The 23,220-nt window shown below is 40.5% G+C and overlaps 3 protein-coding genes across 3 annotated transcripts; 2 read left to right on the forward strand and 1 right to left on the reverse strand.

The window, feature by feature from the left end:
* The first annotated feature begins 80 nt into the window (after positions 1 to 80).
* On the forward strand, positions 81 to 12,714 carry parp1 (poly (ADP-ribose) polymerase 1). The gene is made up of 23 exons (XM_085372239.1): positions 81 to 285; positions 1,383 to 1,545; positions 2,097 to 2,212; positions 2,326 to 2,540; positions 4,344 to 4,434; positions 4,532 to 4,648; positions 4,800 to 4,976; positions 5,442 to 5,604; positions 5,745 to 5,885; positions 5,978 to 6,217; positions 6,323 to 6,388; positions 6,477 to 6,609; positions 6,739 to 6,934; positions 7,021 to 7,149; positions 7,815 to 7,898; positions 9,755 to 9,877; positions 9,989 to 10,117; positions 10,260 to 10,358; positions 10,500 to 10,652; positions 10,793 to 10,920; positions 11,019 to 11,080; positions 11,351 to 11,465; positions 12,033 to 12,714. Exons 1-23 carry the CDS (start codon positions 163 to 165, stop codon positions 12,112 to 12,114), a joined length of 3,045 nt encoding a protein of 1,014 aa, XP_085228365.1. The 5' UTR covers positions 81 to 162; the 3' UTR covers positions 12,115 to 12,714.
* adorb1a (adenosine receptor B1a) lies at positions 2,596 to 3,799 on the reverse strand. Its single transcript, XM_085372240.1, has 2 exons — positions 3,780 to 3,799; positions 2,596 to 3,706 (listed from the first exon to the last, which is right to left on the reverse strand). Exons 1-2 carry the CDS (start codon positions 3,797 to 3,799, stop codon positions 2,596 to 2,598), a joined length of 1,131 nt encoding a protein of 376 aa, XP_085228366.1.
* A 919-nt stretch (positions 12,715 to 13,633) lies between the features above and the next one.
* On the forward strand, positions 13,634 to 22,394 carry lin9 (lin-9 DREAM MuvB core complex component). The gene is made up of 15 exons (XM_085372241.1): positions 13,634 to 13,685; positions 14,821 to 14,853; positions 15,133 to 15,224; positions 16,210 to 16,323; positions 17,361 to 17,491; positions 17,664 to 17,789; positions 17,898 to 18,055; positions 19,234 to 19,367; positions 19,514 to 19,642; positions 20,003 to 20,104; positions 20,195 to 20,275; positions 20,373 to 20,498; positions 20,656 to 20,841; positions 21,105 to 21,202; positions 22,176 to 22,394. The coding sequence occupies exons 1-15, from the start codon at positions 13,655 to 13,657 to the stop codon at positions 22,279 to 22,281; spliced, it is 1,647 nt and encodes a 548-aa protein (XP_085228367.1). The 5' UTR covers positions 13,634 to 13,654; the 3' UTR covers positions 22,282 to 22,394.
* Positions 22,395 to 23,220: the final 826 nt, after the last annotated feature.

Genomic DNA, 23,220 nt, shown 5'->3' on the forward strand with positions numbered 1-23,220 from the left:
GAGACGGAGTGAGAACTCTCCACGTGACTCTTCTCTCTGCAGGCACGCGGGCTTCTCTCCGCCAGTGCGTTGATTGTTGCGGTTCCTCGTCACCCGAAGAAAGTTGTTCGGCTCGTGGTGAATTTGTGTAGTTCTGTTTTATTAAAAAAAAAAAAATCAACTATGGCAGACTCACAAGAGGACAAGCTGTACAGGGTAGAATACGCCAAAAGTGGCCGCGCGTCGTGCAAAAAATGCAAAGAAAACATAGCTAAAGACTCGCTGAGGATGGCTATCATGGTGCAGGTAAGGTGGCGACGTGTGGAGGCAAAGCCGCTTCGTTAACTGGCTTGCTATCTGGGTGCTGCTATCTGAGTAAAGCATGCGGGCTGTTGTACGGGTGTAGTGGATGGGTAGGAGCAGACTGGAGAGTAGGAAAATACAGCTTATGGTGTGGTTTCAGTTGCGCCGAATCAGGCCCTCGTTAGCATTTAAATGGCTGACATTGTCTGTGCACTCCTGTCCATCACAAAGAGCCGCGGAGCCTTTTTGTCTCTGTCTGGCTATTACGCATCTTGCATTTCATGAGCTAATTTAATTTATGCTTGAAGGCTGCAGATATTCAGAGTTTGTCTACCCCAGAAGACAAATAATAGGGGGAAAAAAAATCACAGCACACAGAAGCAGAAATACCACTGCGTGGTAACTGCTGCTGCCCCACAGAGAGGTAATCACTTAAAGAGTCGGAGAGCTGCTTATGTGGCTGCCTGTTTACTCATGGTTGATGGGAACAGCTCAGGATTCTCAGGTCACTCAACTTTTCTCTCTAAAGACCTGCCACATTCAGTCTGTGTAATTCATACAAATCCTCAAAGTGTAAAGTACTTTTTGTGCACTTCATGCACCTTTTTTATGAATGTAGGGGTCACACAGGGCTCTATTCTTGAGCCACTTTAGTTTACACATTGTATAAAGTATGCCTTAGTAAAATAAGAAAAATATGTTTTTGAATCTTTGTATATAAACCTTAAAAAATGTGTTATGTCCTAAATATACAATATTTATTCAATTTTCATAGCTATACATGCTAGAAAACGGCATGTTTACATCTTATTTTTTTTATACTGATGTCCACAAAAATGTCTCAAAGCCATGGGCTGTTTGTCAAAATTTTGCACAACCTGGATTTAACTTAAGAGTAGTTCCAAAGTATCTTTGTGTCATGTAATAAATGGATTGAATGCCCTACACATAACATTGCATTGGTAAAGAAAAGAGATGATTAAATAAGTCTGGCAGGAAAATATTACCCTTCTGAGGCATCATATAACCATCGAGCTGGAAGAAGCAATTAGAGACGCTTTACACTGTAAAGTTAAACATCTGTGTTTTTTGTTCTCCAGTCTCCCATGTTTGATGGGAAGGTCCCCCACTGGCACCACTTTTCCTGCTTCTGGCAGCGAGCATCAGCTCAGTCCACCGCTGATATCGCTGGGTTTTCTGATCTCCGCTGGGATGACCAACAGAAGGTGAAAAAGGCCATAGAAAGCGGTGGCGCCGCAGGAGGTCAGTACTTCAGTTTTATTAGGCTGTGACCCCTCGTGGAAATGGTTGGACGACTTAATTAATGTTATCTTAAGCTTCTTTTAGTTATAATAGGCAATCGGAGGAGTAACAGTGTTACTAAGCAGCGGTTAAACATTGCTATATCAAAGAATCAATCAGTGCAACAGCAAAGACAAATCATAAAGTAATTTCACTCTTTAGTGTAAATGCCCTTATCATGAGAGGAGAACATAATTACCTGCTCAGTCACAAGGATTTATAGCAGTTGTTGACTTTGGAAAGAAAATCAAAGACTGTATTATATATTTTAAATGGTTTCCTGATGACTAGACTATAGGTGAAGCTTTGGTAGGCTTATTTAGAGCTGAACACTGAGTCTGTCAGTCATTTGAATGAAAACAGACAGCTATTTCAATTGTAGTTGGTCTGACATAACTCAGATTTAACCTATACATATATCTATACATCTGTAGACTCATCATGATATGTTTTATTACTGATAACTGAACCAGCTATAAAAAGATATACATGTTCAATTTTTGATCTTGTAGGGAAAGGTGACCAGAAGGGTGGCGCTAAAGGCGAGAAGACGCTGAATGACTTTGCTGTGGAATACGCCAAGTCAAACCGCAGCACATGCAAAGGCTGTGAGCAGAAAATAGAAAAGGTTTGGGACTGCTTTTATTGTCTGAAAACTGTTGTTTAAATTTAATTATTTAATCATCTGGTGGGTTAACTTTGTCATTTTCCCATAAATATTTGATCCATTTGAACCTCCAGGATCAGATTCGTGTGTCCAAGAAAACTGTGGACCCCGAGAAGCCACAGCTGGGTCTTATTGACCGCTGGTACCACACGGCGTGTTTCGTGAGCCGCAGGGAGGAGCTGGTTTTCAAGCCCGAGTATAGCGCCGCTCAGCTGAAGGGATTCAATGCACTGCGGGCAGAGGACAAAGAAGAGCTCAAGAAGAGGCTCCCTGCTGTCAAATCTGAGGGGTGAGCCAAAATCATTTATTCGGTTTGAAGCCTGGGATTAAAGTTATGATCAGCTCTAGCGTTTATCCCTGCTGTTGGTCTCATTTAAAGCCTCTCTGTCCACCACTGTCCTGCAGCACATAAAAATAGCTTTAAATGTGTCCCTGAAAGCCGTCATGGTGTAGGCATAAAGGAAAGGGTTGACAGCAGAGTTTGCGTGTGACAAGATGATGGCTGTGAGCAGAAGCTCAAGAGGTACATAGCAGCGTGGACACAGAAGCAGGAAGCAGTTGATTATGTGAAGTGGGATCCAGCAGACCGTAAAGAGGAAAAGAACCAGAAAGAGAGAAGTAGCTGTCTTCATCTCTCGCCGCATGCTGGCCGCGGTCCTGATTTGTCCGTCACCTCTGCCGCTTTGCTCAGATGTGATGCGCCGCACTTGCTGCTTAACTGTGACAAAGATTTGGGCGTAGATGAGGAACATGATCACCAGAGGAGTGAGCACGCAAGCAAAGAAATTGAAATAGACCATGTAGGTCATGTCCACCACAAGGACGAAGAAACAGTAGCCCGTGTCAGGCGGCGTCTTGTGCCAGCCCATCAGAGGCACAAGTCCGATGAGAAACGCCAGAATCCATGTGGCGAGGATCACCAGCACAGCGTTGCGAGGCGTCATCAGGACCTGGTATCGGAAAGGCATGAAGATGGCGATGTAGCGCTCCACAGCCACTGCCAGCAAGCTGAAGATGGAGCTCTGGGTGAACATGATTAAAACGCTGAGCATGAGAAGACACAGGTAGAGATTGTGGTGCGGCATGCCAATGTCGGTCAGGATGGCACAGGGAATGGCGATTGCGCCCACACAAATGTCAGCAACTGCGAGCGAGACCAGGAAGTAGTTGGTGACGGTGCGCAATTTGCGGTTGAGGCCCACAGCGACACAGACCAGTAGATTTCCTGTAGTGGAGAAAAAGGCGATGACGAGCTCAGCCGCCATGTACGTCACGTTGGGGGAAATCACCAAGTCTTCAGGTGGAGGCGACGCTGAATAGGAGGCATTAGAAATGGAAGCAGATGAAAAGTTCTGGAAAGCTTTTAGAAAAGGGGGCAACAGATGGGAGGAGTTGCTTGTTGTTTTTTGGAAAGTGTAGAGTTGGAACAATGCTGTGGTGGCCTCCATGTTTGTCCTAAAAAGAGAAATAAGGTGCAAAACAAACTTGGAGTGGTAATAAAATGCATTAAAGAAGGAAAATTACTCACCCGTCTGCAGCAGCTCGCATCTGTTTACGATGATTTTAGCAGAGAATCTAAAAGCTTCTTCAGTATTATTCTTTCACTGGCCGTCTTCACTCAGAAAAAAAGCAAACAGACTTCTGCTGAAACGCATTACCACATTGATTTATGTGCAGCCCCACCCCCATCCTCCTCCTCCCCATAGATTCAGCTGTTGTCTGATGAGTGAGGTTTGTCTGAGACTTGGATGGTCATTAACTGAAACACGTGTGCATGTCTGGTCTCCCAGGATGCTAAAAGCATTTTCCTCGTCAGAGCAGAATGCACGATATCAACACTGACACCTGGGGCTGTGCAGACATGTACCAACTTGCGTTTGTGTGTGTCCATTAACTGATTAGGCCCAATTGGATCTGCTTAATGACTGAAGGTGTCAGAATCAGGCTTGTTGTTCCTCATCTTGACTGCTATCCTGTGATCCTCTGAGGCTCAGTTAGGAAGCTAATTTGGATGTTTTTTCACCTTCCTTTTGTCCTTGTTGAACTAACTGAAAAAAAAAGTTTTAAAGAAATGTTATGTTTGTCCTCACAGAAAGCGGAAAACTGATGATGTTGATGGAGCGTCAAAAAAACAGAAGAGAGAAGAAGACGACGAGAAGAAAAAGCTAGAAGAACAGTTAAAGGTACTTTTTAATGTTACTTCTCACGTGTTAAACTTTGATCTTTTCCGATGTTGCATTAATTTGTTTGTGCGTGTGTCTTGGCTGCACTTCTCTGCAGAATCAAAGCCAGCTTATTTGGGGAATTAAGGACAAGCTGCGAAAATATTGTTCAGCCAATGATATGAAGGAGCTGCTGATTGCAAATGGCCAGGAAGTTCCCTCTGGAGAGACCAATGTAAGAGAAGCTTGTTGTATTTTGTGTCTAACGTAGCATATTGGAAAGGAGATGATTCTATATTTACTGCTCATGAATACAGTTAAAGCTAAAATTTTCTGAGGAGTGCTGCTGTTCTTCTGTTTGATGACGAATGTTTTTGGACTTGCAGGTAGTTGACAGCCTGGCCGATGGTATGGCTTTTGGTGCTCTCGAGGCCTGTAAGGAGTGCCAGGGCCAGCTGGTGTTTAAGGGTGACGCCTATTACTGCACAGGAAACATTTCTGCCTGGACAAAGTGTGTGTTCAAAACCACAACACCCTTACGCAAAGACTGGGTCATTCCCAAGGTTGGTCACCTCATCTCACTCTAACTATATGTAGACGTCTTTTCCACAGTTGCAGAACAAGTTTGTCTTTGTTACCTTTTAACAACTAGTCCACATTCCTGTTAGCACAGCACAAGCTGGAGCAATTACTATGGCTGGATAGCTGCCCTGGACAAAATCTGTGGGCTGCATGTGTCAGTCTGTATTATATTTCTTGCAGTAGCCCCTCCCGTAGTCACTGAATCATCCTAAGTTTTCTGTGGTGGTACTGTCTTAGTTTTTTGACACCAACAACAGTCTTTCCTGGTGGAGCGTGTGAAACTTTCTAGAATACGTACTGTCACCAATGGGAAAATGAAAAGTAAATAAATGAGGTGGCCTTAGCCAATGAGCAGGACTGAGGAAGAAAAATTAAACTGCTATATAAAACTAATTTGTAGTTACCTGTTTGCTCTGTGTCTCTGAAATATTCTCTTTCCATTTTAGGAATTCCACGAAGTTTCTTTTCTGAAAAAATTCAAATTCAAGCGGCAGGACAGGGTTTACCCTAAAGAGGCTCCCACAAAAACCCTGACAGCGGCCAAATCAGAACCACTACCGAGTGCATCCAGCGCTCCGACCGAGCCACTGCCACAGGGAGCACCTTCAGGTGAGAAAAACTTAAAAGACTGTGTAAAACATTAAAAATCTTCCTTCCTCTTGGTACCACGGACAAAATGCAATGAAAAAATTCTTAACATTTTTCTTGTTATTAACAAAATGTTTTATTCTGTGTGTTTTGTCCCTTAGACAAGCCTCTTACTGGCATGAAGCTGCTGACTGTGGGCAAGCTGACTAAGAACAAGGATGATCTGAAAGCTGCTGTGGAAGAGCTCGGTGGAAAGATTACCGGCACAGTCAACAAGGCCTCATTGTGTATAAGCACCAAGAGTGAGTAACGATTTGTTAAAGAGAGAATTATCACAAGTACTCTCAGTAAGAAAAGGAATGATATAACATCAAACTTTGCCATGTATTGACAGAGGAGGTGGAGAAGATGAGTAAGAAGATGGAGGAAGTAAGGGACGCTGGCGTGCGTGTGGTCTCTGAGGATTTCCTCACTGACATCAAGTCATCGGGCAAAGCCCTCCAGGAGCTGGTCTCCCTGCACGCCATCTCCCCCTGGGGGGCAGAGGTTAAAGTCGAAGCTCAGGCTCCATCTGTGGCCTCCAAGTCTGGAACACAGGCTACTAAGAGCACAGGGAGGGTGAAAGAGGAGGAAGGTAAAGGGCACTTAATGTGGAAATACTGAATGAATGCATTAGAACAATTGCGGCGGTATACAATGTGACATTTAGTGCATACATTAAACAGTTGTGGCATTACAGGTGGTAGCAAATCCAAGAAGATGAAACTCACAGTCAAAGGTGGAGCTGCTGTGGATCCAGACTCAGGTAGTCATTAGTACCATGGACTGAAAATGCTTCATTTCTCTTTTTTTTTTCCCCCCACAATTTTAATTAATTATTATTTTTTTCCCAGGTCTGGAGAACAGTGCCCATGTCTTGGAGCAGAATGGGAAGATGTACAGTGCTACACTCGGTCTTGTGGATATTGTCAGAGGAACTAACTCTTACTATAAACTGCAGCTGCTTGAGGATGATGTACAGAAACGGTAATCGGACCTCTTTGTGTTGGCTGCAGTTAGGCTTTGCCTATTGTTTACCATTTCCCCCCATTCGTGGAAATGTTATCTATCCAGACACTAACTCATGTATCTCTTCCCTCTGTGACATGCGTGTAGGTACTGGGTGTTCAGGTCATGGGGCAGAGTGGGTACAACTATCGGAGGAAACAAGTTGGACAAATTCCATGACAAGAACTCTGCTCTGGATAATTTCCTGGGTGTGTACAAGGAGAAGACGGGCAATGACTGGGGCTCGTCCAACTTCACCAAATATCCCAATAAGTTCTACCCGCTGGAGATTGACTACGGACAGGTACACATACACAGTAATAAGTCAACATCTCGTCTGACATGTTGTGGATTTTTAATTTCTTAGTGACCCCTTGTGTTTCTGTGCAGGATGAGGAGGCAGTGAAGAGGCTGACAGCCACGGCTGGCACCAAGTCAAAGCTGGCCAAACCTGTCCAGGAGCTAATCAAGATGATCTTTGATGTAGAAAGCATGAAGAAGGCCATGGTCGAGTTTGAGGTAAGACTTGCCTACCACACACTGAAATCAGGATCTTCCAGTTCTTTGGGTTATTTTTACCATTTCGCCCGATGTGGTATTTACTTCACATTTTCGCAAGTTCATTCATTCAAGTCAGATGGATAAAACATATGCAGTATACAGTAATATTTTGACTTAGAAGTACAACTTTAAGAAGTATATTAAAAAACCCAAAAAATCGTGTCTGATGCTGTAGATTGACGTCTGGATAAATGTAAATGTGCTTTAGTTTTTGACATTTTAGGCTGTTGTCACAGACATAAAAATAATTTACTGATGTTTAAGAGATTAAACAATTTAAGGAAAATACTCGTCTTCATTCACAAAGAACATTTTAAGTGCTTTTTATTTTAGCAGCAGATTAGATAACTCTTCTAATACAATAAGTTAATTTATAATGATGTAAAGTGCTCTGTGAGCATTACTACTTATTATTACCCCTCAGCTGTAAAAGGCTGACCCTGCTGGGCGTTGGGCAGCTGGCTTTGAAACGCAAGGTTGCGAATGTCATAACTTGAGAACAAGGCAACAGAGGATTTTGAAAATGATACCATACTGGAACTACTAGAATGCTGAGGGGTAGCACTGGCATCCACCAGTATTTTTGCACTTGACAGGCTGATTTATTCTTCTTCTGTCTGCAGATTGACCTCCAGAAGATGCCACTCGGTAAGCTGAGCAAGAGGCAAATCCAGAGTGCCTATGCGCTCCTCACTGAAGTGCAGCAGGTCAGTGACAGTCAACAGCTCCTCTGAGAGTTGCATCGGTATTTATGTTGGATTCCTCTTTATATACCGTATTTTCACGACCATAAGACGCACTGTACTAAAAGGCGCAGTCTCAGTTATGTGTGCCATTACTGTATTTAACACACACATAAGGCGCACTGGATCATAGGGCGCATACAAGTACCGTATGCGTATTTAAAAATAAAGCGGGAGCAAACCTGAGTTCGGTACCTTACTCACATTTTTATTACCAGTAATCGTCATCATCAACAACACACAAGCATACAAGTGTGCGTATTTAAAAATAAAGCAGGAGCAAAACGAAGTTTGGTACTCACATTTTTATCATCAAACCCATCGAAGTCCTCATCCTCTGTGTCTGAATTGAACAGCTGCGCTAAATCTCCATCAAACATGCCAGGTTCACTTTCTTCACTGTCAGAGTCACTTTCTGTGCCGTGCGGCTCCTCGGAAATGATGCCGGCTTTTGCGAAAGCTCGAACAACAGTGCCAGCAGACATGTTAGCCCAAGCATCTACAATCCATTCGCAAATTGTGGCGTAACTCGCCCGGCGCTGCCTTCTACTCTTAGTGAAACTGTGGTCTCCATCGGTCATCCATCGCTCCCAGGCCGCTCGCAGCCTTACTTTGAACGGGCGGTTCACACCGATGTCCAGCGGTTGGAGTTCCTTTGTCAGGCCTCCCGGAATGACAGCAAGCTCACAGTTCATTTGTTTCACTAGTTTTTTCACATCGGCTGTGAGATGGGCACGCATAGAGTCACAGATTAAGAGCGATGGTGATGCGTGGAAAAAACCACCTGGTCTCCTTACATACACCTCCCTCAGCCACTCTTTCATCATTTCCTCATCCATCCAGCCCTTTTCATTTGCCTTAATGATGATTCCTGCTGGAAACTTCTCTTTAGGCAAAGTCTTTCTCTTAAAAATCACCATAGGCGGCAGTTTCTGTCCATTAGCATGGCAGCCAAGCACAACAGTAAAAGAAGACTTTTCGTGCCCCGTTGTGCGTATCGCTACCGTGCTGGTCCCCTGCTTCTCCACAGTGTGACTCACCGGGATGTCAAAAGTGAGCGGGACCTCGTCCATGTTTGTGATGTGGCTGGGCTGGATGTTTTTGTCGCCGATGTGTTTGCTGCAGTAGGAGCGGAAGATGGCCAGCTTTTCCTTATAATCCGCTGGAAGTTGCTGCGCTACCGTAGTCCTGGTCCGGATGGAAAAATGGCACAGTTTCACAAAAAGTGAAAGTGAAACTGCTTTTAGCCGAATGGTGACCGTCGAAATGCTTCTCCCGCTCGTTCTTTGCTCGATGATCCACCGCTCGAGTCTTTCCTCCAACTCGGGCCACCTCGCCTTATGTCTTATGTTTTCTTGACCTGCCGGAGCTTGTTTTCTAGCTTCCTCCATTTGCGAACCATCGATTCGTTAATCTTAAATTCTCTCGCCGCTGCTCGATTTCCATGTTCCTCCGCGTAGCTGATGGCCTTCAGTTTAAACTGTGCTTCATAAGCGTGTCTCTTTGCCATTTTCAGGGTTGCGCCCACACTTCACCCTTTAGCGGTCTCATGGTGTTCTCTACTACGTCCTCCTTACAACACACAGGGCGCACTGCGCTATAGGGCGCGCCGTACTTTTTGAAGAAAATCTAAGACTTTTAAGTGCGCCTTATGGTCGTGAAAATACGGTAACTCTGTAATGCTTTGAAATCCATTTTAATACTATCGTTTGGAATGAATTTTGGACATAACAACTAGTCCTTCTGTACCAGTGGTTGGATGAGATCTGTGCAGCTCCTGATCATGCAACGTTTACATTTTTAACTTACTTTTGTTAAAGGCTGTGTCAGAGTGTGTGTCTGAGGCGCAGATACTGGATCTCTCCAATCGCTTTTATACCCTAATACCTCATGACTTTGGCATGAAGAAGCCTCCACTGCTCAACAACCTGGACTACATTCAAGTAAGGACTCATAAACTGCCCAATCTAGAGTTTGACCTTTCTTTGTCATGTCACCACTAAGCCTAATGCAGAGTTTAAAAAGGTTGATCTGTAAATGCATCACTGTTTTAGGCTAAAGTTCAGATGTTGGACAACCTGTTGGATATTGAAGTGGCTTACAGCTTACTGAGAGGAGGAGCCCAGGACAATGAGAAAGACCCCATCGACATAAACTATGAGAAACTCAAGACAAAGATTGAGGTAAGGAGCACAGCTCTTTAGAGAGTAAAGTTTTGTTCTTAATCATCAACGGTGGGCAAGATTTCATTTTTGCCCTGATGATCGATTTAAGTTTGAAATGTAAAAACAAAAAAATGCATGTGACACATCTGTTGCTTTACAGGTTGTTGACAAGACCACAAGTGAAGCTGAGATCATCGTGCAATACGTTAAGAACACCCACGCTGCTACGCACAACACGTACACACTGGAAGTACAAGAGGCAAGTCTTTTTTTTTTTTTTTGAATTTATTGATTGATTAACTTGGTAAAAATGGGTTTAAGCAGGACAACCGCTTCATTTTAATGGCTTTAATAGATTTGGAATCTTAGTTTGTCTTCTGATTGTGTTTCTGTATTTTAGATATTTAAAATTGTCAGAGAGGGAGAGCACCAGCGATACCGTCCATTCGAGGAGCTGCACAATCGCCAGCTATTGTGGCACGGCTCTCGAACCACCAACTACGCCGGTATTCTGTCTCAGGGTCTCCGCATCGCCCCTCCAGAAGCCCCAGTGGTGAGTGTTGTTTTGAAACCAGGTTGATGATAAGATGTGAAGAATTAAAAACCTCTCCTTCTAATAAATACCCCAACTTTACCCATAGTTTCTAGTGTTTAGTCCTGCATAACATTACAGTCCTGCTTAATTTTCTCCAGACTGGTTACATGTTTGGCAAAGGTGTGTACTTTGCTGACATGGTGTCCAAGAGTGCGAACTACTGCCATACCTCCCAGTCAGATCCTGTGGGCCTCATTCTGCTCGGCGAGGTTGCTCTAGGAAACATGTAAGTGACGGTCTGAATGCAAAAAAATATATATTTCATCCTTTGAAATGTTGGCCTGACTGTGTAAATAAATGCAACCTCCTTTTTAACTAATGCAGGCATGAACTGAAGAAGGCTTCTCATATTACAAAATTACCTAAGGGCAAGCACAGTGTCAAAGGTGAGAGACATAATGGGTTGCAGCATTTTAATTGGTATTATTTTTCTAAGTGTTTGGTTCACATGGCAAACATTGTGCTTAAAGCTTTGTATTTCTGTTTAGTCTGTGTCCCTAACTGTAATTTAGATCCACGCTTTTCAGCGTAGTTCTTAACAACGCGATGAAATTCATCCCAGCAGGAAATATTTACCTTTGTCTCTGTCAGTTTTTAAAACTGCGTGTATGTGCGTGCATTTAATAATATTCACTTTTGGGGTTTTTTTATTACAGGTTTGGGTAGAACAGCTCCCGATCCAAATGCCACTGTCACTTTAAATGGAGTGCAAGTGCCTCTGGGAAAAGGAGTCCACACTAATATTGATGACACAAGTCTGCTGTACAACGAGTATCCTCTAATATTAGTTTGTTTGGTTATATGTGTAATGATTTTTTTTTTACCTGCTTGTCTGTACATAACCTGTGCAGTTAAAAAGGTGAGTAAAATTTGTTACATTTCTATCTTACAGTCACCGGCCATTTCATTAGGTGTATCTGTTCATTTGTCATTAATACAAAATCTAATGATCCAGTCACATAGCAGCAACTCGGTGCATTTACACATCAAAGATCAAAGAGAGGTTTACAATAGGGAAGGTAAGTTAAGTCACTTTCAACATGCAGTACAAGTAAGGTATAATAAATTAAAGACCAGTGAGTTCACCCATGGAAACAGTTTTATAGCTTTCTGTCTTTTAATACAGGACTACACTTTTCATTGTGTAGCTCACCCAGCTGTCATGCATAAATCGACTCATTTGCACTGCTTATAGCAGTGAAGACATGAAGATGAGACAGTTGAAGGGTTGTGTTTATGTCCTAACAGCAGTCACCACAAAATAAATTGTCAGGGTATTTGTGTTTTCAGCTTAATTTGTATCTGTACCACCTGTTTTCTTTAACCGTGCTCCCTCAGGTACATTGTGTATGATGTAGCACAGGTAAATCTGAAGTATCTTCTGAAGATCAAGTTTAACTACCAGACATCCCTGTGGTGAGAGGGGCTGCGCACGAAGCTTCTTCATAAAGAAAGAAAAAAAAGACCACTGTTGCCTCCAAAATGCTTGGGCTTCATTCTCTGCAACCGAAGATGTTTAAAAAAGGAGTGATACTAAACCGTCCTTCATGGTGGATCCTTGGAAATCTCTTGTCACTTTATTGTGTTTTCACCAGGTTTATTAAGTGGCAGGCTTCCTTAGTAATACATTAGGTACCTAAATACTGGCTTCTTCACATTGCGTACATCAGTACCTGGAGAGGTCTGGTGACAACTTCAGAAAGTGTTGGTAATCTGTCACTGCAGAAAGATCTTATTTTCCTGTAGTTCATAAGGTATAGTCCTGCAAGTTTAGGAGTGTTCAAGAGCCAGTCTGCAAACATACACAAACCAATAATTTGCTGTGAATCCACAGTAAAGTGAAGACTAAGATACTGTAAGCATTTTGACATGTATATACTTGTTTTGTTCGCATCTCTAGCTGTCTTCCTCACTAAAAAGAAAAAAAAATGTGATGAGTGTTTATGCAAGGTGCCCTGTAAAAGATAAAAAAGGCCATACTAAGTGTTTTTTTTTAATGTCTTTTTCTTGCTTCTCTCAAACCCAAATAAAACATTAGACATGAAGAAGGGTTTCTTTCAGTTTGTTGGAGAAGGCAAAAATCAAGGTCATTTGCTAAGGAGCATTCCTGGGAATGGTATAACCTTGATGAAAAATCATTGTCAAATACTTTCCTCTAGGGATCAATAAAAGTATTCTGATTCTGAAAAAGCAGGCTTTGGCTTCATTTTGGTAGGAGATTTAAGCAGTAGAAACTGTCTTGCCTCATTTCCCATTGGCACTGTAGGGTAACAAAATAAAGAGTTAATATGCAAAAAAAAACCAGCAACAGGATTTTCTGTATTTAATGGTAACAATTTATGAGCTTACTAAAGTGAAAAAATTGGAAGAAGAAACTTACACTTTCTGTGAGATTAGAAACTCATATTTGCACAAATGATTTATTTATTTTTTTAGTTTTTCATCTGCTTTTTCCTCACAGCTAAGAAAAAAATCTCACGTATATTTGGTTATTTACTAATTAATAGATAAATGGTACCCCATATGCTGTTTTATGTTGCGTATAGTATAAACAAAATCTTTCTTGGTATAACTGCAGGTAAAAATAAATACATTTACTCAAGAGAGAACATTTCATTTCAAACACAACACTTTCCAAACAAAGACTAAAACGTAAAGGAGAAATGAACGATAACTGATGTGGCGTATGAAACAATGGCTGGTTGCTATGCTCCCATTCCGAGTCAAGTTTTTGATACGAAACGATTTCCCAAGGATTTAACTTCACATTTAACATGTAAAAGTTGGATGTGTAGAAAGTGGATGTATTTGTTTAGATAAACAAACTACTGGAAGCAGTTATTAAGCTACCATTTAAGCAAATTACGGGATTTTTATTTCTCAAATCGCCCTCCAGAGAGAGTCCCGACCCAGAATGCATTTTGACAAGGTCTTTGAAAAAGCGGCGCGGCTAATTCAAGATGGCGGAGATGGACCAGCTGTTAGACGAGAGTGAGTAACAACACAAATTCAAGGAGTTTTGCATTGTAAACAAGCAGCAGTCCCGCGGTGGTAAAATAAATAACTGGCCAAAACCCGATATCGCTGACCATGTAATGGCTATTATAGGTTCTGCGCGGACTTCATAAGCTCATTTTAGACGCAAACAGACACCGGGTCTAAGTCAGCTAACGCTTGTTAGCGCGAGAGGCTAACCATGGCTAATGTTGGAGTTGAACAAGTTACTCTAGCCCAACTGGGTGAACAAATACCGTTAGCTTAGCCCCGAGCTAACGTCTGCTAACCTTAGATCGCGTATAGCAGGAACAAAAAGGCTGCCGCTACGCCACTAGCTGCTAACAAGCTATCTGTTTTGCTGGACTTATTTTCTATTTTATTGATTTATTTTAGTTTTCCATGACACTTTCATCATTTTTAGCGTTCCTTCACCCTGGTTATAGTTATGCGTTATGTATCATTATTGATCTTGTGAAGGGAAACTTGCCAGTTCATTTGTCTGTTTACACCTGAAACGGTCTCTGGGAACTTACCTAATGTAAATAACGTTATTTTACAGCTCATAGCTTAGCTTGTCCGGCTCATGTGTAGATACGAATTGCCCACAGCTGATGTTACACCCGTGTCTGACAGCTCCAGTTGGGGGTAAAGGCCTAACCGAGTCCGCTAGCTTTATTTTTAATTCCTGTTCACCTGCCTGGCTGCTGTCAGGGTTTAAAGCACCATCTTACTGATTCTGCGACAGGTGAAATGAGCATTTCGTAACTTAAAAAGGAGAACACTGGCAAATAATATTTATCAAAGTTGCACCGTTTTAGATTTCGTCTATGTGGTGTTGCTTTTTTATGCTTTTTAATGCTCTACAGCAGGGGTGCTCAATCCCAGTCCTCGAGAGCTACTGTCCTGCAGCTTTTAGATGCATCCCTACTCCAACACAGCTGAATCAAATGTTTGATTACCTCTTCAGCATGCCATCAAGTTTGGAAAAGGCCTGATAACAAGCCATTCATTTGATTCAGCTGTGTCGGAACAAGGATGCATCTAAAAGCTGCAGGACAGTAGCTCTCGAGGACTGGGATTGAGCACCCCTGCTCTACAGTAATGTAGCCTAAATTGTTCTCTTCCTCAGGTTCCTCAGCAGAGGCACTCGTCAGTCTTAAAGGTATGGATTCCCTTGTATTTATGCTTTTTACTGTTTACAAATATACTGGGTGCTTCTGAAACGTTGACTCGAATTCCTCACTATATCGATTAGACCTGTGTCAGATCACGTTGGTCAGAGCTCTGTAATAGTTTCTAATTGCAAGCTTACATGGCATAATGGTCCTGTTATTGTTTGCATGTGATTTTTGTCTGTTGGTATAGGGTTGTTAAGATATAATTACTGATTTAAAAACTGTTTTTGGTGTTCTTGTATATAAATATGTTGGTATTCTCACAGAGGGCAGTTTGTCCAACACTCTGAATGAGAAAAACAGCTTCCCTCGAGCTCACAACACCAGGGGACGGCATTCCTCTGTCACAATGGACACGGTAAGTTAATGCAATGAAAGCAATGAAAACTTCGAAAACAAAGAGAATCTGTTACACACGTTGCTTTAATTACTAATATGAAAAATATGGTATAGTGGTTAACATAGTCACCTTACTCCATAATTATGCTTCAGTGGGAAATTTGTGCCATAACTATGTCATAACAGGAAATCCCTCTAAAACCCTATGATGAAACCCTAAGGCATGACATGACGCACACCTCCACTGAAACGGAACTAAATGTGGTGTCAGTGTAAGCCGCAGCTATTGTAATTGGCCTGTTCAGTACCATTGATTCCTCCTGATGCATTTCCGGCTACTTTTTTGCCACGGTTTTGGAATTTTTCAGTGAAAGAATACCAATCATGTCAAAGCTGCACCAGATCAAGTACTATCCACTGTGGTGACCCGTTGGGAAATAAGGGAGCAGTTCAGTGTATCTTTTCTTTCCTTTTAGCAACCAAGAAGTTAATTATTACAATGCAGTAATACAGGGTTTGATATTTTTAAAAAAAATCACAATTATTTCTTCTTAAAATGAAAAGAAAGAAAGTCACTTCATCTTATGTGAGAGAGCTATGGCCGAAAATGGTAATGTATGGATATATCGTTAGTGTATGCATAGTTACTGCCCTTTGCTCATCTTAGCAGCATAGTTAAGTCTTTTGCAGTTCTGTTTACATCTCAGGAGTTGATTTTCTTACCTCCATTAAGTTGTTTCATGCCAGTGTAATGTGATGTGGAACTGGAAGGAAAATGCATTTCATCTCATTTTGCATGAATGGGGGTCTTTACATTTACTTAGATATTATTTCAGAACCTGTGTATTATACATGAGAGTTCCCAGAGTAACATTTGTGTTAGCCAGGCTATTTATAACGCAACATGCCAGAATTTCTACTGCTAATAGACGCCTAATATGGAGAATGCCACAATGTTATTTATAGATTGTTGGTAATATTTTGAATTTACATTGTTCTTGCAGCCTACACGGAGCTCGAAGCGGAGCCGTTTGTTTCGAGATGAAGATGAGCCACCGCAGCAGCGTCTTCCGTCCAGATCTCCACGGAGGAGCCAGAGAGTCACCACCACACCACAGGTAATGATTGCATTCTTCCTTACGATCACGTATATATTGCAGTTAATACATTTTCCTGGTAATGCTCCAGTTAGCACTGTTCATATTAAACTTTAAGATAATTGTGTCACCTGTGCAGTTTACGAGGCCCAAGATTAAAAGTAAAGTAAATTGTGTGTGAAAATACTGCACTATTTGCCTATTTGCACTACTCTGCCTGGTTTACACTCAATGTCATTTACCTTTACCTGAATATTGTATATTGTATATTGCATAGCTTTCTTGTTAAATTGTATTGTATTTATTTAAATTTTTACTTTTTAATTATTTTATTTGCATTTTTTATTCACTCTCTTATATTTAAATGTTCATTTGCTATTTCATCTAGGGTTTGAGAGTAACGAAATTTCTATTCTCTGTATGTCCTGTACATGTGGCAGAATTGACAAATAAAGTTGACTTTGACTTTGACTTTTGACTTTTGACTTTTGACTTTGAAAAGTGCTCATCCACTTGGATTACTTGTGACGAGATATATTACACTTGGGTGTTTGAAAGTTTTCGTAGTATAAAAGTTCAACTTTGTTTGAGGTTTGTTTTGGTCCAAAAGCTATCTGTTTATACCTGACCTGTTTTTGGTACGAGTGTCTTCAAAGAGTTGAACATCATGTCAACATTAAAATAAGATAAAATGTGAGTCCAAATTATAGCTAATAACTTAAATTTAACATAAAAATCAATCAATAGCCAAAAGAATAAGATAGAGTTTAACTTTGGATATCCATATGTGTATATGAATAAACATACGCATATACACACACAAATATATAAAATCTAAATTAGAATTTTTTAAAAAGGCTCCTTGCGGGGTAATGTGAGTTTCAAAGGTTATGCTTTCTGACCAAGTTGGTGTGCCTGAGATTGAATAAGTTCATCATATCTCTACAGCATAACAGAATATGATTTGTCTAATGTAACCCTTTCCAAAGGAGTTCTTTAAAATGCCTACCATATTGTTGTTTATGAAATGACTGTTGTTTTAATGGTTTTCCTCACAGAAATTTTCTAACATCGTGACACCAGATAAGAAGGCTTCCCAGAAAATAGGGCTGAGATTAAGAAACCTGCTGAAACTGCCCAAAGCTCACAAATGGTGCATCTATGAATGGTTTTATTCCAATATTGACAGGTAAAGTCTGATTTTTATTTATTTATTTATTTTTGTTCCCTGATGAGTACACATAAATAAATGAGATAAAAATAAGTTACCCACGCATAACTGGTCTTAATTCAGCTTATCATGTTAGTCAAAAGCAAATTGGTAATTATAAAACTGTTACTGTTGCTTCTCTTTCTTCCAGGCCTCTTTTCGAGGGTGACAATGAGTTCTGCCTGTGTCTTAAGGAGACTTTCCCCAACCTGAAAACAAGAAAGCTAACCAGAGTTGAGTGGGGTACAATAAGGAGGTTGATGGGGAAACCTCGACGGTACGCTGTGATTTTTACATAAGTGTATGGAACAGTTTCCTTATGGACTTGATGTGTCAGGATAAAAAGAACTGGCATTACATTGCTGTGCTCTTTTGTCCCTTCAAGGTGTTCATCTGCATTCTTTGCTGAAGAGCGAACAGCATTGAGGCAGAAACGGCAGAAAATGCGGCTGCTGCAGCAAAGAAAACTAACTGACGTGTCAAACTGCAAAGATCTTCCTGATGAAATCCCTCTGCCTCTCATCATAGGAACCAAAGTCACCGGTAAGATGACTGAAGTGAGCGCAAGATTTTCAAATGAGCTGCAGTGTTGCATTTTACATTTTTCTGCTTTGCACTTTCAAAAGATATATTCACGGAATTGAACTTAAGAGATAGAGAAGTTATTTTATCTGTCCCCTGATCTATCAGCCATTTTTGGGGAGAACTTAAGGATGACCTAATTAGAGCAGTTTTACTGTGATTTACCTCACAAAACACAGGTTTGGTCATGATTTAAGAATTAATATGCTAATTATGGCACAAATGAAAACGGATCCCTCAAAGGTCAAGTTGAATGATTTTTGTATCCAAAAGATCAATGGTTAGCTCGACTGTGATGAGATGACGTTTCATAGAAACGTTATTTTCTATGAAACAAAACGTGTGTCCATATGCTAATTTGAGGTGCCCACCTTGAAATTGTGGTGATTGTACAGATCTTTTGTAGTATAGCAACGCATATTTGAAGGATTGTCTACACTCTGTTGCTTTATCAGTTGACTTTATTGGCGAGCATAAACAAGGAATTGCTAAATTCCTTCAAAGTTGAAGGACTGCAGTCTTTCCTAACAAATACTGTTTTTTTTCTCCATACAGGTGACCGTCTCTTCTCCCCTTTGGTTTTCTTTCTCTCCCTCTTTCTTTCATTCTTTCTCCCTGTCCTATCCCCCAGTCATGTCTGTCCCGTTTGTAGCAACTGAAAATAAAATAAATTCATAATTATAATAAAGGTCAATCAAATGGACCAATATGGCAAGGCCATGATGATCCACTTGGTAAAATAAATCCGCTTGGCATCTTTCTTGGCCTTAAAACAACAATTCTGATGGCTAAAGATCCAAACGGGACACAAAAAAAAAAAAAAAAAAGAGAAAGTTGAACAATAAGAGCACAAGACAGTGAACAAATCAATCATTTTAAAATATGGTACTGGAGTTGAATTTGATCAAAACTATGGACAATTAAAGGACCAAGAAATCAAGCCAATAACATCTTTGGATGGACAAATAGCAAAGCGTCTACTTGGCTATTTCAGACACCAAATGAATCTGTACTCGTAAAAAGTCAGATCCTTTTAATGGTGTGGTGTAGGCTGTATCAGACTCCATATGTGAATAATTAATTTATTTGTTATTTATTTATTCAGGTTTAAATCAAGTGCATTTATCTTTGTTCTACAGCTCGTCTCCGAGGACTCCATGATGGGCTGTTCACAGGGCAGATTGATGCAGTAGACACCAGTGCCGCCACCTATCGTGTCACCTTTGACCGCACTGGCCTGGGAACTCACACTGTGCCTGATTATGAAGTCCTGGTAAACACTTTAACTTAACTCTCATAAAAGCTTCACTCTCAGTGTGATTTTGCCACACAGGAGAAGAAGAAGAAATGCCAATAGCTGTATCGTAGGAATTTCACAGGTCATATTATTAACCATCTTATTGTAATTTTCTTTTCCAGAGCAATGAACCTAATGAGACCATGCCCATTTCAGCCTTTGCCCAGAAGCATCGGTCAGCACGCTATATGCAAAGCCTCATGACTCCGCCTAGAGGGCCCTATCCCTCTGCTACCACTCCTGTCCATATGGTATTCTGAAACTACATTTACTACCATTTGTTGATTTGCTGACACGTTTGGCCATATTCGAGTTTTGTTTTTTCTTTTTTTCTTTCTTTTTTTTTTTGTTGTTTTCAAATAACTGCTTTGTTTGGCCTACTATACACTATACGTTTTATACATTAATGCTAATCAGTGGGTAGACTGAAGAATTCCAAGGTGGGCTAGTGGCGCAATCACTTAATTCCCCCTTAGAAGCTGATTCCTCTGTAAAAAAGCCAGTGAAACCTTTGCCGGACACCTTTTTCACAGCTGTGTATCTGTTTGCCCATCTAAAAACAGATTTCAAATGAAGATTGTTGATCTAACTGGCCTTTTTTTAAACAACAGGACAATGACCCTCTTATCACCCAGTCACCATGGAGGAACAAACTGCCCGGTGCTGAAGGAGATACACTGGGAGGATTTCCTGTCAATTTCCTGGTCCAAGTGGTAAGGAATTCCTGTCAAATTGAAAACTAAAAAGGTGACGTCCTTCAATGTAGTTCTAATGCTTTGTCTTGTTTTTCTGTCCATTATTAGACAAGACTGTCCAAAATCCTCATGATCAAGAAAGAGCACATCAAGCACTTGAAAGAAATGAATACAGAAGCTGAGAAGCTGGTAAAGTCATTATAGTTAAGTTACTTTAAAACATGTTAAATGCTTCTGAAATATCCACATCAAGCTTACCTCAGCTATGTTTTTGTTTTGTGTTCAGAAGTCATACTCGATGCCTATTGATCTGGACTTCCAGAAGCGATATGCTACCACCGTGCTTGAGCTGGAGCAGCTAAATAAAGATCTGAACAAGGTTCTTCATGAAGTTCAGCAGTACTGCTGTGAAGTAAGTGAAAAGGCACGCTTACACTTAAACTTGAAATATTTTATTGCAGTATCTGATAATTCTAGCATGTTTTTTTTTTTTCTTGTTAGTCAGGAACGAGTAAGGAAACAAATGAGTAAGAGAGCCTTGTGTTAAACATCAGTGTACATCTTTCCAGCTCGCTCCTGATCAGGGCATGGTTCCAGCAGACCATCCCACAGAGCTGCGGAGGCGTAGTGAAGAAGAGGCCCAGCAGATGGTGCAAATGCGCATCAACGCCATGAAGGATGGGCAGCAGAGTGTGGCAAATCCCAGCCTCACACACCTCATCTCCCGTCTCACTGCTCTGCTCCTACAGATCAAGGTAGAAGATGTATTTTTATCACAAGTGTGTCAGGATGATAGGAGAGGATGTTAGGATGTCACACTCTGTGTGCAAGAAAACAATTTGTTTGAAATTCAATGCAAAAATTTAGAGCTTCGCAGCAGTAATTTGTTAAGAAATGTTGAACTTCAAGTATATAATACAATATATGTTTTATCAATTAATCAGTAAATATAATATAATACATCCATGACTTCTGATTTGATTACCTGTTAATCATTCATTCTCCTGGCTTGTCTCAGTGTTTGGCAGATGGTGGGGATCTGAATTCATTTGAGTTTAAATCTCTAACAGACTCTCTCAATGACATCAAAGCATCGATTGATCCCTCCAACCTCAGGTAAAGGACCAAATAGTGTTTCCATCCATTTCTAACAAAAGAGCAAGAATGACTGTTTTTAAGACAAAACTGAATATTTTTCTCCTTTATTATCTGTGAATCTCAAAACTCCCAAAATAGTGTAACTGTTAAAACAGTATAATCTCATATTTCATGGCTTTTCCTAAAATAGGATAGTGCAGCTATGTGGTATAAAAATAAATAACTTTCTCATTAGTTTTACTGGAGTCATTTTGATTCCCACTGAAGTCTATGCAAACTGCTGCATGTTGCTGAGCAACACACAACATTTACACACTTTGATGTGAATGATAATGTAAAATGAGCCAGAGCTAGCTGCATGTGATTGACAGATAACTATTTAGGGCATTTGGTTAGATCAAAATATTTACAGCAGAGCTGAACAGGGTGGGATGTTGAGTGTATGGCAGGACATGTGGAGAACCGGGCAGGTTGTTGGCTGTGCCGAGCAGCATGGGAACCCTAGCTGAACTGATCACAGAGTCTAGACTGTGGAGACTATTCAGAGCAATTACAAAGTAAAAGTCAGAGTAAGAGAGCAGAACTGAGGAGGGCTGCAGTTCTTTTACAATAATTAATTTACTAAAATTGGTTTGTTTTAGCTAGCTGCAAAGTTTGTTTATAATGTAGGCAGTGACCTGTCAATTTCAAAGCGAGGCTATTCTTTTTATACACACTTTATTTTAACTAATACAACATGTATTCTGAAATTTCCAAAATAATTTTGATGTGTTATGGTGTTGTTTGTTGTATCATTTGCTTATTGGTGGATGCTAAAATATTTTTTTCCTTTCTAAGATATATGATGAAATAACAAATTACAATTATCTGCAATCTGTTTAGTGGTTCATACATTTGCTGAACAAGCAAAAGTTGCTGATGTTGCAGGACCACCTGGTTGTTCCGTTGTTAACTGTTCTTCATAACTTTGGTTATTTTTCTGCATTTCCAGTTGCTTCCAGAATAACGTTGAGATCCATGTGGCACACATCCAGAGTGGCCTTAGTCAGCTGGGCAATTTGCATGCATTCGCTGCCAACAACACCAATGCAGTCTGAGTACCTGCATCGTCCCGCCCACGCACAGGTGCATGTACACACACGGAAGTGCGGTATATCCATGTTTGTCTTGTGAAATGGTGCTTTTACCTGGACTGTTAAAAGACTACAAAGAAGGCTCATGTCGATGCTGTGGATCTTCAATTTGAGTTCTTCCCAGATTTCCTCAAGTTTTGATCGGAATGGAGAGAAGAATGCTGAATATTTTACCCACAAGCTTTTGTTGTATCAAAATGTTTGTGCACCCAACTGAATGAACACAAACCCGAAAGAGTCTTAAAGCTTTTTGCCACGCTCCACATTTCCAAAATATTAAAACTGTTATTTATTTGGTTTCACGTGCCAAACATAAGGTTTTAACAGTTTTTATTGCCCGTATTTATTTATTTTTGAGTAGGTGTGTATGGTTATGCAACAATATTTTGCTATTTCTGATGTTTCCCTCTAAGTTGTGTGTTCTGTTGCTCCTTTAATGATAAGTACAGGGGAACGCGAAGGAATGTTTTATAATTAAAGTTATTGTAGATAATTGTACAATATCTGATTATTAGGAATATTGTCAGCCTTTCTGCTGTGTATTCTGAAATGGCTTTTGTAATTTTGTGCGCACTGAAAAGAGTTTTTTTTTTTTTTTTTTTTTTTCCAGTATTTTTTTATAAAGGAGAACTCTGGGGTTTTGATCTTAAGTGTTTCCATATTTTACATCGGCTGTTGCTGCAACACCCCCCACACTAAGTCTGCATCACTGACCTTTAAACCCCATCAACAGTTCTTTCCTAGAGATTCTCCTTTTTTTTCAGTTTTTGTAAAGTTGTATATGAGAGTGCCCCCGGGCAGTTGTATATAAATGTTTCTTTTTATATTAAACATAATATTGAAAAGCAGGTTTTGGCTTTGTTTCATTTATTAACAAACAAACAAATTCATACAAAACAAATG

Source organism: Diplotaxodon limnothrissa, linkage group LG15 (assembly GCF_057381915.1).
Source record: "Diplotaxodon limnothrissa isolate DT_005_m linkage group LG15, D_limnothrissa_male_GT1.1, whole genome shotgun sequence".
Taxonomy (NCBI): domain Eukaryota; kingdom Metazoa; phylum Chordata; class Actinopteri; order Cichliformes; family Cichlidae; genus Diplotaxodon; species Diplotaxodon limnothrissa.